Source organism: Equus asinus, chromosome 6 (assembly GCF_041296235.1).
Source record: "Equus asinus isolate D_3611 breed Donkey chromosome 6, EquAss-T2T_v2, whole genome shotgun sequence".
In the NCBI taxonomy this organism is placed as follows: Eukaryota; Metazoa; Chordata; class Mammalia; order Perissodactyla; family Equidae; genus Equus; species Equus asinus.
This window is the reverse complement of record NC_091795.1, coordinates 48,835,644-48,851,666: the sequence shown is the minus strand read 5'-3', so window position 1 is coordinate 48,851,666 and position 16,023 is coordinate 48,835,644. Positions and strand designations below refer to the sequence as shown.

Here is a 16,023-nt window from a genome sequence, read left to right as displayed (position 1 = left end):
AATTTGACAGTAATTGAAAAAAAAAACTAGGTTACAATATGCCAGCCTTAAATTATTTCAACCATGAGTCAGTACTCTTCCTTGATTAGAAAAACATTTTCTTCAGTTCAGTGGTTACCAGGGGAAGAGGGGATAGGATGGGCACAGGGGTGAAGGGAGCACTTGTGTGGTGACAGACAAGAAATATGTACAACTGAAATTTCACAATGATGTAAACTATTATGAATTCAATTAAAAATAAAACATTTTCTTTTAGAGTATTTTTTTCTTTGAAAATTATTTGCATATGAAGACGTTATCAGAAGTTAGAAACTGAACACAAGTTCTGATACCAAACTTCTATACAGTTATTACCACACTGGAACTGATAATTGATAGGCAACTTTACAGAAATGTTTTATATGAAGAATAAATACTCTTTACACATGTGTATGTTCTAAAAAAATAACAGTAGAAAGATATTTGAGCAAAATGTAGACAATCAGAATATTTGGAAGTTTTTTAAAAAATCATACACTTTTTTATGCAGAATATTTTGTCCTCTGAGTTAAGATACAAACAAAAAGAATGAGTTGCAAATATGGGTAAACTCTTCTTTGGGCTCAAGATAAATATAAGATTATAAAATTTTCGTTCTTCTTCCAATAAATCATAACCTACTGGGAATAAATATCCAACTCTGTTCTTAAATGTTTTCCAGATAGTTTTGGATAACTAATCATAAATATTACTAGGCATAAACTTATGAGTCAAGGAAAATTAAAATAAACTGCAGGACCTTTGGGGTAAAAATTACAACAGATTTGGATTTTGTGTTTAGCAGGCAAGCATTCAACCTTTGATTCTATTTCTCAGCACTGTCCTATTGGAGGATAAAGCCTTCTACCCTCCAGAATTGGCTCCCAATATTCATCAACATTCATGATATTATATAGCAGACACAAGTGAAAAACATAACATCTGTCATTACAGAAGTCCAGTTTTCTAAAGTAGTGACAAAATTAACATTATTTATTTAAAAAATATATTACACATACACATTCAAAAAAGAGATATATTTAAAATTTCAGAGGTGAAAAGGAAACAAAAAGTCATCTAGTCACCCTGAGTTCCAAGCTAGGAAATCCAAAACAGGCTTCAAAGGACTATGAACCATCCAAAATTGATCGCAAAATTTTATATACAGGTATATTTTTATGGAAAGAAGGTCTAAGCTTTCAATAGATTCTCAAAGAGGTTTGTGACTCAAATTTTTCCTGTAAACATCCAAGTCTGCATTAGGTTCCTCCCCTAAGGTTAGAGCTCCATAGCAATTTGCACATTCATCATTGTACTGTATTGCACCGTATCACAACTACCCAGTAATTTCTGCCTCCCTCCTCTCACCAAATGAATTGTAGAAACAGTGAAAGCAGAGAGCATCTCTGCTTTGTTCACAGCTATATTCCCAGTATTCTGCCTGGTGTCTGACATGTGATGGGTGATCAATAACCATTTCTTGAATGAATGAATCAATCAATCATTTATGTAATTAAATTTAGGCTAACTTTAAAAAAATGCTTTCTAAATGAATATTCCAATTACGTATCCTAAGTCAGTAAGAATTTATAATTCAATTAAAATAAACTTATGTTGAAGCTAACTATTCCAGAATATTTTTTCCAGAATATATTAAGTATCTATTAAGTTATAGAGCACATCTTCCATAAAACTTTTGTAGTCACTTAGTAATGTGAAGTTTGGATGGGTTTCTCAGTAGATAGGAACTTCCACAAGGATACTGCAAACCTGCTTGACTGAATAAAATTTTGATGGCTTGCAATTGGTCTACCTGTAAATTAAACATTTTGACATGATCTCACATAAAACAACAAACTCTGATCTTAAAGCATTTTCAAAATAAGAACTTTGGAGAAATTTAGTCTTTTCCATCACGATGTGAAAGTTTTTGCAATGTGATAAAACAGACAATGCGAATCAGAAATGAATTTTAATAATTATTAAATTTAAAACCTATTCAAGAGCTTTTAAAATGAACTTAATTTTAGATAAACTGGTATTTCTTCCTCTACCTTGACCTACTATCTTGACACAAAACTATTTCAACATTTTCAAAATGTTATCATTTTCAAAGTTGTGACTGACCTTTCATTGATTTCATCTACTAGAAAACAATTTTGCTTCTCCATCCAAATGTTTCTATAAATATTGGTCTTTATGGTTTTTGTTTGTTTTGCTGAGACTAAAATATCAGAATGATAACATTACTAACCAGATCAATCTGAAATAAAAAAATACCCATGTAACTTTAAATATATTCACACTTCTTTGGCTAACGTTACACGCTAAAATTTATCCTTTAAAAATTTCTAACATTTCTAGTGGCTTACATACCGGAAGCTGTGAATGCCCTGAAGTTCCTGCTGTAGAACCTCTTGTGTTGTTGCTATTAAGTCCAATGCTCCAACAAATTCAGAAGTAGATAACAACACCTGTACTGTAGGCTGAGTTTGGTGTACAGTGGCCATTAATTTCAGTTTATTGTACACTTTAACGCAATTATTTCTGGTAAGTGCCAGTCTTAAAACGTGTAGTGATCCTTCACACATTACTTTATCAATCCGTGCAATTTTGTCTCGAAGCATTTTTACAGCCTGGGAAGTTTTCTTGAGGTAGTCCTGCAATTCATGTTGAGAGGTCATTGCATGAAAAAATGCTTCTGAACGTAGAGAGATCTGGTGAGCAATGTTTACTTCCACGATATCCAGATAATGGCTCAGCTTAGGAGGAAAGGAAAAGAAAAAATCATGGAGTATTCTAAGTATACCTTCCTTGACTATCCAAATACTTTCTGAAAATGATACAAGATTTCTACATGTATTTTAAATCCCACTGTGTGAACTGTTCAATTATGGGATTCTTAATATTAGGCATAACAAAATAGAAGGGAGATGAAAGGTACAGCTGAAAGATTAATAAATCTAAGACAAAAGAATAGAAGAAGGTGATTTACCTTCTTCTGCTCCTCTCATTACTGCCCTCCAAACACTAACTACATTCTAGAAAGTAAGAATTATCTCACAGTCATCTCAGATTATAATCTAGTTTCAGAAACTAAAATCTGAGAGAGAATGATCTCCTTAACTCTCACACATCATTGCCATCACCAACATCACCTATCACTTATCTGACTAAAAGATTATTATAATTACCATTTATTGAACTCCTCCTTCTATATGTCAGGCACTGGTATTTTATTTCATTTTATTTTTGAGGAAGATCAGCCCTGAGCTAACATCTGCAGCCAAACCTCCTCTTTTTGCTGAGGAAGACTGGCCCTGAGCTAACATCTGTGCCCATCTTCCTCTACTTTATATGTGGGACGCCTGCCACAGCATGGCTTGACAAATGGTGCCGTGTCCACACCCGACATCCAAACTAGTGAACCCCAGGCTGCCGAATCGGAATGTGTGAACTTAACCACTGCACCACCGGGCTGGCCAAGCACTAGTATTTTATATACATCAAGTTTCTAATTTTAACAATGTTAGAATACAGGTGTTATTAGTATTCTCATTTTACAGATGAGGAAACTGAGGCTCAGAGACATGAAATAACTTGAATAAAGTCATGTAGTTAGTAAATAGCAAAACTAAAATTTGAACCCAGGTCTGTCTAATTCAAAAACTGAAGCTCTTTCCACTATACCATGCCGCCTTAAAATGCTAACGAATCCATGAAAGACAGATTGGTGGTCCAATCACAAATTATAGAAAGTATGTATCAGAATTCCTTTGGATTTTTTTTCAAGTCTGCTTATTTTACATTTCAAAAATTATTCTTTTATCCATTTGTAAAACTTAGTTTATTTCCAATGCATTTTCCTCTTAAAAGGTTGAGAAATGCCTTAAACAATTAGTTCATAAATATTTTATTTGTAACACTACCAAAATTCACTCCTAAGTAACATATATCAAAAACACTTTCTAATTTCAAATATGAAGTTCTAAAACTTGAGTTGTCTTTTCTTCCTTTCTAACTGCACATGACTTTTTTTTGGCTACGTTATCTTTCCATTTCTCTCTCACTTTTTTACTTTTAGATTCTCCAACCTATAGCTCAAACTTTAAGCATTATCTCTGAACATCTCAGGAGAATTTATAGTATTAAAGGGTTAATGGACTTTTAACACTTAGGAGTTCTAACATTAGAAGAGATTATTTGGTCACCACGCCTGTTTCCTTAAAACCACGCAGTATCACACATTTTTTCGATGTCTTCTTTAATAATCTATTATAATGTATAATAGGTTACAAACAAAAAATTCTTCCATAGTTCAAATCTCTTGAGTTTATACCCTTTTGTTGTTGTTCTTTTCATCTTCAATATGGCTGTTCATTTGTTTACCTAAAAAGCAATATAGGGACAAAGGTACCTGGGTTTGTTGCAAGCTAACGTGGACTAAATTTTCAGAATAGCAAATGGAGAATGGGCAAATCCTTTAGGACAGTGCTACTCAGAATGTGGTTTATATGCTGCTGCCAGTCTGTGAACTGTTTAACAGGTTCATGATAAAATAAGGAATTTGCTGGAAAGTAAATCAACTATATTACTAAGCCCACTGCATTGTTTTTCGTAGGAACAGTTTCTTAATGAAAGAAGAGCAATGTTTACATTCTAGTGCAAACTCCTTATTTTATGGCAGACCAGCACTTTGGGTAGCACTACATTAGGATACAAATTTCCCTAATCCTAGTTGTAGCATCCCCTGTCTTTAAAGCTAAGAAGATAAAACAGCTGTTTATAAACATAACAAACCCTATTCTGCAACTTACCAAAAAAAAGAATTCCATTACTTTAGTCACTTTAAACCTTCAGCATGAGAAAATTGCTTTTATTTGAATTTCAAAGATTTCTGCAATTTATCAATATTCCATTGATCTATTCTTTTCAAAGGCATATTTTCATAATTCATTTCCTATTAAAATTCTATAAAGGGAACAATTTTTAAAGCATTCCTAAAAGCATCTGTATAGATTGATGAGATTTTTATTGGCTTTTGTTGTTTTTTCTTTTAAGGTATTATTCCACCAGGGCATATACTTGGAATGTGAAAAAGCAGTCTCGGAGTAAGCCTGTGTCCATAAACCCATCATTTTCATCAGATTTATGAATCTGTTCTTACTCAAGGAAAACCTTTACAGGTGAAAATGTTGCCAAAGGAGAAAGTGAGTTCATTTTCATTTTCAACTGTGAGAAAAGGAATACTCATGGTTCTTTCCCCACATTTCTTCTCCTCTCCTCCCCAAGCTAGTCCTTTCTTGAGTTACTGAGAAGGACTGAACCTAATTTACTGAATAGTCAAAGACAAGCTTTCAGACTGCCAAGAGATGTCACCAGACTGAAGCAAAACGCTTTCTTCTCAGTTTAAGAACAACAGTCAGTGTTAGAAAAGCTCTAAACCAAGTGCTGAGAAAAGAACAGAGATCAAAGGTCTTTACTTCCTATTCAAGTTTAAAAAAAAGGATTCTTGATATGTGTTAAGATCTGCCTAAAGTTCAACATTTTAAATAACTTTCAAGATGCTGACTTCTAAATTATAGAACACTGTAAAATTTTTAAAAACTGATGACTAATAATATGCAAAAGACTGGGCTTTGCAAAGCTAAAAATACAATAGGAATATTGTATTTTTTAACTATGATAGTTTTGCTTCAAAATAATCATCCTTATTATGTGTAAATGAGGAAAAATAGTACCTCAGGAAAAGTTGATTTTCTGTGCTTTAAATCATAAAGAATATAAAATTAGCCAATACATTGTTTAGGATAAATGTAAAACAATTAATTGTTATCTAATATATCCTTTCAACTGAAATTTCCATCACCTGCTTTTTCAGATAAGAAGCACTCAAACAACAAGCTTTTCCTTTTTCACCAACACAACTTATATCCCACTGAATCAAAATGGTATTACTTTATCAGTTAAGATTTGAAGGCTTATAATTATCAGTAACAATAAAAATGAAATTAAAAGTAGTAGTGCTTACTAAATAACTAAATCTGAAGCCATGAAATAGTACAACTTAACCAGAATACAGTTTTCTACATGGAAAAAGTAAAAAAGAAATTACCTTTTCTTGTAGCAACTTTGAGGAAGCTGCATCACGATTTCCTTTTCCACCAGCAGTATTAAAATGAGACCATGGTAAAACTGAATTAAAAGTTAAGGAATCGTCCAAGGCAAAATCTGGTTTCAGAAAAATCTATTAAAAAAATGCATTTCCCTCAATTAGATAACATTTTCTTTACATTCATCATCCCTTCTAACATCATAAGACCACTACACAATAATTAACTTGGATCTCAAGCATAAACAGGAAAAGCAAGTGATAACAGATTGAGTTATTTACACAAAAATCTGTGTAAGAAAAATGTATAAATAATGTTTCATTGAGCTAAAAATGTTCATGAAAGATAGAAAAACGGTTTTTTGTTTTTACCAGTGGAGATGATCATTCCATTACTATTTGATCAAACTCACTAATGCAGTCCCACTGGGCATACTTATCATACTTATCCTAAAATTTCCATATTATTTCCCACTGATAGTGGTTTTTTAAAAGTGCCAATGTCAATTTCTCTATACTTATATTTCTATTTTCTCCTGCTCAAAATTATTTCAAAATTAGTTCTTTACATTAGACATACACAAAATTTCAAAACCAAAGCAAATTCAATTTTATTAAGAGCCTCCTCTTTTTCCCTTACATATCACATCCATCTGGGCACTAAGTCCTAATCATTATATTTCCTAAATATCGTCTCCTCTATCTGCACAGCATTTCATCAGTGCAGTTCTTCATTATCTCTAGATTACAGTAAAAGCTACTTACTGATGTCCTTTCCCAATCTATCCCCTATACTGCTGTCAGATACACCTTTAAAATGCAAGTATAAGTGCATTAACTTCTCTGTTTAAACCTCTCAAGGGATTAGTATAACCCAAACACCAAACTCTTTAAAATGGCATCAAAAGCCCTTCATTGTTTTGGACTCACCTACCTCTTTGTATCTTGTCACTCCCACTATTTACAAGTTACATTCTAACAATACTCAACCGTCTTTCATACCCTTGTATGCTTAAGTATCTTTACACACACTTTTGGCCTAGAATGCCCTTTCTTGGCTATCTTCCTACAGAATACAACCCAATCAAAAGGACAAACATGTCTCTGTGTATGACACAGAGATTAATCACCCCATCTCTGAACACAAGGATACCATGTATACTATTTATCTCATACTTCACAAAAATTATTTATTTAATATGTATATCTCTCCCTGGATACCATATGTTCCTGTAAGATTGGATTTATAGCTTATTAATCTTTGTATCCCCACCACCTAGCATAAGGCCTGAAACATGGTTTAATCAATTAATTACTTAATTTCTATGCTATATTTTACTATATTTACTGATTCATTTTACCTACATCTAAAAATTAGGTTGAATGTGATAGGGGAAATCTAACTAGGGACATGACTACATTTTCTAATGCCAGCTTTAATATAAAGTATTGATTAATTCAATAAATATGTACTGATTGTCTACCTGTTATGCAAGGCACTGAGGGGGAAACAAAAATAAATTATTACAGAGGTCCTAATCTAAGGATCTTTAGTCCAAGGGGATAAAATACATACATAAATATCTTCTAAGGGGAGAGCGGCAAATGCCTTAAAAGTGAAGGCAGGGGTCTAGATAAAATGCTATGAAAATTCGGCGAAGGGGCCAATTATCTTCAGTTGGGGGTAAATATCTTCATGTAAAGTTGCCATTTAAGCAAAACATTGTAGAGAATTAGATATAGGGAGATGAGGGAAAAGTCTTCCAGGCTAAATGAACAGTGCAAGTAAAGCACAGAGCCAGCAAAAAACTTTGGCTGAAGTAAAGAATGTTTAAAGATTAGTAGGCAAAAGTTAAGAGTGTGACTATAATGGAAATGAATAATTAAGGGCCTTAAATGATGGAGTTTGAATTTTGTAGGAATCAAAGAACTTTAAAAATGACTGCCCTCTCCTTTTTGTTTCTGTCTTTCAATTGTCTTTCTCTTCTCACCCTAAAGAGCAATTATCACAGACCTCTTTGAGAATCTCAGGAGTGTAACAGACTCTGTGGGAAAAGAAGAAAAATAAATAGAAACTTCATCTATTACACATCTCTACAAAATTTTTCAGTGAAAATTTTTCAAATTCATTTCAAATTGAAATGAAAAAAATGTTCATTTCAAAGAAAATATCTCAATAATTTGAAGGGTGAGTAAGACTAACAAAATTCCTTTTTAGAATGGAGAGACAAACATATTTGTAGATTTTGGTGATGAAGAAGAGCTTGCTGAGGCAAAAGAGAGAGAAAAGAAATAATGCAACAAAGTCCCAAAAGAGGTAAAGTGGTCAAAGTGTCAAAAAACTGCTAAATGAAAGCTTCTTACAAGGCAAAATTAAAGACCAAATATTAAACAGCAGTATTCTCATTTTTTAAGCTTCGTTACCTTAGGTACTTGCTCCAGATCTGTCCTGGATTTATCTATGAACAAAAGGAAAAGGGAAAATATAATTTTTAAGCTTGTTTTCATTTTACTTCCATAAACTATATTTTGACAGATTCAATACTATACTAGGTCACAACAAATAACCATTTAAGTTTCTTACTTCAACAAGTATCAATCAAGCACCTCCTGTATGCCTAGCAGTAGGTAAAGTACTGACTAAGATCAACGTTTCAAATAATTTTAATCAACTGTATAGTAGCAATAAAACAACTAAATACATTTCAAGTCGTTTTTAAATGGATACAGAAAGCTTGATGTTATTAAGTTTTGGTGAGATCAAGTTTGGCATGCTATGCAGTTTTTAAAAATCAACTAAATTCTAAAATATGAATACTGTTTTCATTGTTGAAAATACCCACCATCCCATCCAGAATTTCTTATAATCAAAGATTTTTTTAATATCATATTAATTATTTTCTTAGACATCTTAGTTTGTATCATCTACAAACTTACCTGCAAATGAATCTACTTTACCTTCATCTCGCCAATCAGATCTCAGACAAGTTACCTTCCTTTCCAAAACTAACCTTTCTGCAGTTGGACTCCATCCTCTCCTGCCTCTTCTGTGAGCTCGCTTCATCAATTACCCTGCCTCTCTCCCTATCTTCAATCTCTTCCCTTCTAATAACTCTTGCCTCTTTGCATACAAGCATGTTCAGTTCTCTCCCACTAAAAAAAAAAAAAAGAAAAAGATAAAATCCCCAGGGCCCAGACTAGGTTGAAGCAAGGGAGGACCTTGGATGCAAAATTTAAGAAAGCACTCACTCTCAGGGTTATGCAAATATTTCTCTTGCTTCATCTAGTCTTGGCCATGTAAAAACATTCTTTCACTCTTTTCTTTCTAGTCAATCTCTATAGCTCAGATCTTCAAGTCACATCCATACTGGTAGTCTCCATTTCTTTCTCTTATTGTCACTCCTTAATATATAGTATTGAGGTTTCTGTAATCACCACTCCAGTCTAAAAGTTCTCCCTAAGATCTGCTAAATTGCCAAACCCACAGAGACTTCTCAGTGTGCAAACTGATCTATCCCTGAAGTATTGTGACACTGTAGACAAACCATTCTCACTTCTTTGAAACGCTCACTTTTCATTTCTAAGGTGGAACTCTCTTTTGGTTGACTCTCCTCTCTCTCGGATTAGTTCTTTTTAGTCTCCTTCACTCCTCATTTTCTACCTGCTCCTTAAATGTGACGTTTTCCTAGTGTTCTACCATCGTTTCCTTCTCATTATTTACCTCCTCCCTGGGTGATCCCATCCATGCCCTTGGATAAAACAACCATGATATTGTCTAGCATATATCATTTATGAGAATGCCTACCATACCTACATCTCCAGCCCAGATTTCTTTTCTGAGCTCTGGGTTGCATACCAGACATCTCCTTCTCTGCAAAGCTGCAATTAAACCAGCCTCCATCTCCTCCAAAATTCCTCCTCCTATATTGCCTCTCTCACCCAACCAGCTGCCCAAGCAAGAAATTTGGGAGTCATTTTTGCTCTATTATCTTGCTCTATTACCAACAACTGACTGACCACCAAAATCTGTGCCTTGATCTCTGAGATCTCTCTCAAAGGCCTAATTTCCTCTCCATCTTCATTGTAACGGCTGTTGGGGCCATGTGATTTCTCACTTGTATTACTGCAACAGCTTCCAACTGCCTCCTTGTCTCCAGTTTTATCATCATCCATAAACTTATTATCCATAACTGTTTTCACAGTGAAATGCATAATCATAAATCTGATCGTGTCTAGTTAAAAATATTTTGTAGCTGTATACTGCTTTTAGAAAAGAAAAATTCCTTAGCATGGCACATAGGCTCTTTGTGATCTGACTCCTGCCTATTTCTTCAGCTTTATTTCTTGCTCCCAGTGGAGCCAACATACTGAACTCTTGCAGGTCCTTGAACATGCTAATTTCTCTCTTGACTCTCCGGCTTTGCATAAACTGTTTCCTTTTCCTGGAATGTGTTTTCCCACAAAAATCATTCTCGATTGCTCATTTAGAACACAAGCAATCACCATCAACGCTGGGAAGTCTTCTAAGGCTAAGTTAGGAACTCTATACCATCTTACCAAACTGACTTACTGCTTGATATACAGTGCTGCATTGTTGGTTTATTTATTTAACCTAACTCAGGAGACCATCAGCTTCTTGAGGACAGGGACTATTTCCTATTCATCCATTTTTAAGCAACAAGAAAAGCACCAAGCACCAAGATATTAAATAAGTATTTGTTGATTGAAGGATAACACCACCATCAGACCCATGATTTTTCTCTTAAATGCTTTTAGAAAAGATTATGATCACAGACTATAAAAATTTCACTAGAAATGAAAATTATAGGTATGACAGCCAACAAGGTCCCCAAATTAAGACTTTAATCATTAATACTTATGCTATGCTACAAATAGTACATATTCATACCATGAGTATGTAAGAGAGTCCTGTCAAAGATATCTTTAGGAGGACAAATATTCTTGCATCTCTCATGAATCTTCTCTCTCTAATAAAAAGATATAAATAATGTGATCAATGCTATGTGGCAATATGAGTACTCAAAGCATCAAAATGTTTCACAAGAGTATCAGAATATACCAAACTAGTTCGACAATTTTTAAATAAAATCACTAGCCTCTTGAACTTAAAAACAAATAACAAGTATGCTTAATAAACCAAATACTAATGAGATGTATAAATACCTATATACCTATATTCACCCAATTTTATATAATTACAGTAAAATTTCCATAAATTTGGAATGAAGTGGGAAAGCAAATGAAAAATTCTTACTTGCATAACAGAAATCACTTAAGAGAATAATTTCTTTTAAAAAAAGAAGAAAATTTGAAAACATATACCTAAGATAGAAAGATAGATACTAGTTGACACTTTCTCTCTGAGTCAAAAAATAAAAGAAATTCCACTCTGATTTCAGATTAGATGACCACTAACAACACTGTTATCCTTTCAGAGACACCATAAATACGACACATAAGAAAGTGGAGAGTGGTAAGGAAAAAGCAATGCATTAGTGGTGTTCAGAGTTCTGATTGCAGTTCTATCAGAAACTACAGGACTGTCTTCCAAAGTGGCTGCACTATTTGGCATTCCTAACCACAGTAAATGAGAGTTTCCATTAGTCCACATCCTTCGCAACATTTGGTGGTGTCAGTGGTTTGGATTTTTGCCATTCTAATAGACATATAGTAGCATCTCATTGCTGTTTAAATTTGCAATATCCCAATGATATGTGACATCCAGCACCTTTTCATATGCTTATTTGCCACCTGTATGTCTTCTTTGGTGAAATGCCTGTTCAAATCTTTTACCCCTTTTTTGTATTTGTGGCAAAATGTACGTAACATAAAATTTACCATTTAAAACCTTTGGTGATGTAGACCATCTTTTCACGTGCTTATTGGTCATCTTCGGAGAAATGTCTTTCCAAGTTCTTTGGACATTTTTTAATTGGGTTGTTTGTTTTCTTACTGTTGAGTTTTAAGAGTCCTTTGTATATTTTGGATACCAGTCCTTTATCATTTATGTGTTTTTCAAATATTTTCTCCCAGTCTCTGGTTTGTCTTTATTCTCTTAACAGTGTCTTTCACAGAGTGGAAGTTTTTAATTTTAACAAAGTCCAACATGTCAGTATTTTCCTTCATGGATTTCATTTGATGTTGTATCTAAAAAGTCATCACCAAACTCAAGGTCACAAATTTTCTTCTGTTACGTCTATAAGTTTTACAGTTTTGCATTTTACATTTAAGTCTATGATCCATTTTGCACTAATTTCTGTGAAAGGTGTAGGCAGTCTGTGTCTAGATTATTTTTCTTTTTTGCAAGTGGATGTCTAGTTGTTCCAGGACTATTTATTCAAAAGACTCTCCTTTCTCTATTGAATTGCCTTTGCACCTCTGTCAAAAATCAGTTGGCTATATTTGTATGGGTTCCTCTCTGAGCTCTCTATTCTGCTTCTTTGATCTCTATGTCTATTCTTTCACCAATACCACACTGCCTGTATTACTATAGCTTTACATTAAGTCTTGAAGTTAGGTAGTGTCAGTTCTCTGACTTTGTTCTTCTCCTTCAATAATGTGTTAGCTATTCTCTTTTTTCTTTCCATATAAACTTTGGAATCAGTTTCTCGATACCTATGAAATAAACTGCTCGGATTTTAATAGGGATTGCATTGAATCTATAGATCAAGTTGGAAAGAACAAACATGTTGACGATATTGAGTCTTCCTATCCACATACGCAGAATCTGTGTCCATTTATTTTACTGATTTCTTTCATCAGAGTTTTGGGTTCTCCTCATACAAATCTTGTACATATTTTGTTAGATTTATACCTATTTCATTTTCTTTGGTGCTAATGTAAATGGTGTTATGTATTTAATTTCAAATTCCAATTGTATGTCGCTGGTATATAAGAAAGCAATTAACTTGTGTAATATTAACCTTGTATCCTATAACCTTGCTATAAATGCTTATTAGTTCTACCAGTTTCTTTTTTGATTCTTTGCGATTTTCCACAGACGATGATGTCATCTGAGAATAAAAAGTTCTATTTCTTCCTTCCCAATCTGTCTACCTTTTATTTTCTTTTCTTGTCTACCTTATTCCTGATCTTAGTGGGAGAGCATTTAGTTTCTCACCATTAGCTGTAGGATTTTTGTAGATGTTCTTTATCAAGTTGAGGAAGTTCCCCTGTACTCCTAGTTTGCTGAGAGTTTTTATCATGAACGGGTACTGAATTCTGTCAAAGGTTTTTCTGTATCTATTTATATGAACATAAGATTTTTCTTCTTCAGCTGTTAATGTGATGGATTACACTAATTGCTTTTTGAATACTGAATCAGTCTTGCCTATCTGGAATTAATTCCACTTAGTCATGGTGTATAATTCTTTTTAAACATTGTTGGGTTTGATTTTCTAATATTTTGTTCAGGATTTTTTGCATCCATGTTCATGAGATATTGGTCTGTAGTTTTCCTTTTTTGTAATGTCTTTATCTAATTTTACTATTAGGTTAATGCTGGTCTCATAGAGTAAATTAGAAAGCATCCCCTCTGCTTCTACTTTCTGGAATAGATTATAAACAATTGGTATAATTTCTTCCTTAAATGGTTGGTACACCAGTGAACCCATCTGGCCCTGGTGCTTTTTGCTTTGAGAAGTTACTATTGATTCAATTTCTTTAATAAGTATAGGCCTATTCAGAGTATCTATTTCTCATGTGTAAGTTTTGGTAGATTGTGTCTTTCAAGGAATTGGTCCATTTCATTTAAGCTATCAAATCTGTGGGTAGAGAATTGTTCATCATGTTCTTTTATTATCCTTTTAACGTCCATGGAATTAGTGATGTACCCCCTTTCATTTCTGACATTAGTAATTTATGTCGTCTCTCTTTTTTTCTTAATTAACCTGGCTGGAGGGTTTACCAATTTTATCGATCTCGTCAAAGAATCAGCTTTTGGTTTTGGTGATTTTCTCTACTGATTTCCTGCTTTCAATTTCACAGAGTTCTGCTCTAATTTTCATTATTTCTTTTCTTCTGCTTACTTTAGAATTTGTTCTTTTTCCGGTTTCCTATGGTGGAAGCTTAGATTATTAATTTTATATGTTTCTTCTTTCCTAATACATGCATTCAATGCTATCACTTCAACCCACACATTCTGGTAAGTTTATATCAACATCTCCTTAAGCTCACTGATTCTTTTCTCCACCATTTCAAGTCTATTGATGAATCCATAAAAAAGCATTCTCCATTTCTGTTACAGTGTTTTTGATTTCTAGCATTTCCTTTTGATTCTTAGAGTTTCCATCTCTCTGCTTACACTACCCATCTATTCTTACATGTTGTCCACATTTTCCTTTAGAATCCTTAGCATATTAATCATAGTTGTTTTAAATTCCCAGTCTGATAATTCCAGCTTTGCTACTATATCTGTGTCTGTCTCTTTAAACTATGTTTTTTTGTCATTAGTATATATTGTAATTTTTTGTTGAAAGCCAGATGTGATGTACTAGATAAAAGGAACTGAGGAAAACAGACCTTTGGGTGTGAGGTTTTGTTTCTCTGGCTAGGAATTAGGCTGTATTTACTGTCTGCTGTAGTGGTAGGTATGAGAGCCTAAAATCTCCTCTGGTGTCCTTGTTTTTGTCTCCCTTGCTGTCTTTAGAGACCTCTTCAACTAAGTCTGAAACACGCAGTTCTTCCAGTTGTAATCCTCTATTATAAATAGGTGCCCTATTGATGTGGTGGTAAGGTGTGGGAAGAGGGGAAGTAGTCCTATGATTAGGTCTCAGTATTTTAGTGAGCCTGTGCCCCTGAGCTGTGACCTTCAAAAAGTTTCTCAGTTGTTGATTTTCAGTTTGTTCAGATTTTTCTTATTATGAAGACAGGAGTAAAGACTTCCAAGCTCCTTGCATGCTGGACCAGAAGTATTTTTAAGAAACTGCCAAACTCTTTTCCAAAAGGGTTTTACCAATTTAAATGCCCACCAACAGTATACGAGTGTTCTAGTTAATCCACTAGGGCTGGGAGTAGGGCGAGGCCTAGAGTGCAATATTTAAGGAGGCACCTACTCTCAGATTCTGGCGCCCCTTCATATTCTACACCTTAATCATCTCACTTGCCTCATCCTAGTACTAGCCCTGTCCTCCACATCCTCGCGAAAACGTGAAAGAATAGTGTAGACTTGGGATTATTTTTTCCTTAAATGTTTGGTAGAATTCAATAGTGAAGCCATGTGGACCTTAGTTTTCTTTGTGGAAAGGTACTTAACCACACATCAATTTTTAAAATAAGTACAAAGTTATTTGGGTTATTTAATTCTTCTTAAGAGAGATTGGTAATTTATGTCATCCAAGGAATTTGTCAGTTCATCTAACATGTTGAATTTATTGGCATAAAGTTGTTTATAATATTTCATTAGTAGCCTTTTAATCTCTGCAGAACCTATTATGATGTTACCACTCTCATTCTTGTTATTGGTGATTTGTGCCTTCTCTCTTTTCTTCCTCATCAGTATTGCTATAGGTTTGTCAATTTTATTGATCTTCTCAAAGAACCAGCCTTAGGTTTCTCTATTTTCTATTTCATTGATTCTTACTTTGATAGTCATTTTTCTCCTCTGCTTATTTTGATTTAAATTTGCTCCTCTTTTTCTAGCTTTTTAAGGTAGAAGCTGAGGTCATCGATTTCAGACCATTCTTCTTTTCTAATATATGTATTTATTGCTCTAAATTTCTGCCTAAATACTGCTTGAGTAGTGTCCCACAAATACCAATGTTGTGTTTTCATTTCCAGTCAGTTCAAACTACTTTCTAATTTCCCTTTCCTCTTTGACCCACATTTTATTTAGAAGTTTTGGTTTTCGAATATTTGTGGATTTCCACATAACA

At 33.8% G+C, this 16,023-nt stretch overlaps 1 protein-coding gene across 12 annotated transcripts in view; it reads right to left on the bottom strand.

Annotated features, from left to right (window-relative positions):
• Window positions 1-16,023, bottom strand: part of VPS54 (VPS54 subunit of GARP complex) — a 106,708-nt gene that overhangs the window by 57,245 nt on the left and 33,440 nt on the right. For all 12 annotated transcript variants that reach the window (XR_011504266.1, XR_011504267.1, XM_014836793.3 and 9 more), the window contains 4 exons: window positions 11,040-11,118; window positions 8,555-8,589; window positions 6,134-6,265; window positions 2,395-2,780 (listed from right to left, as the gene is read on the bottom strand). Coding sequence is in view for 10 of the 12 variants with exons in the window: in XM_014836793.3 (XP_014692279.1) it covers window positions 2,395-2,780; window positions 6,134-6,265; window positions 8,555-8,589; window positions 11,040-11,118 (632 nt within the window). In the remaining 2 variants the exon portion in view is untranslated. The remainder of the gene's footprint in view (window positions 1-2,394; window positions 2,781-6,133; window positions 6,266-8,554; window positions 8,590-11,039; window positions 11,119-16,023) is intronic.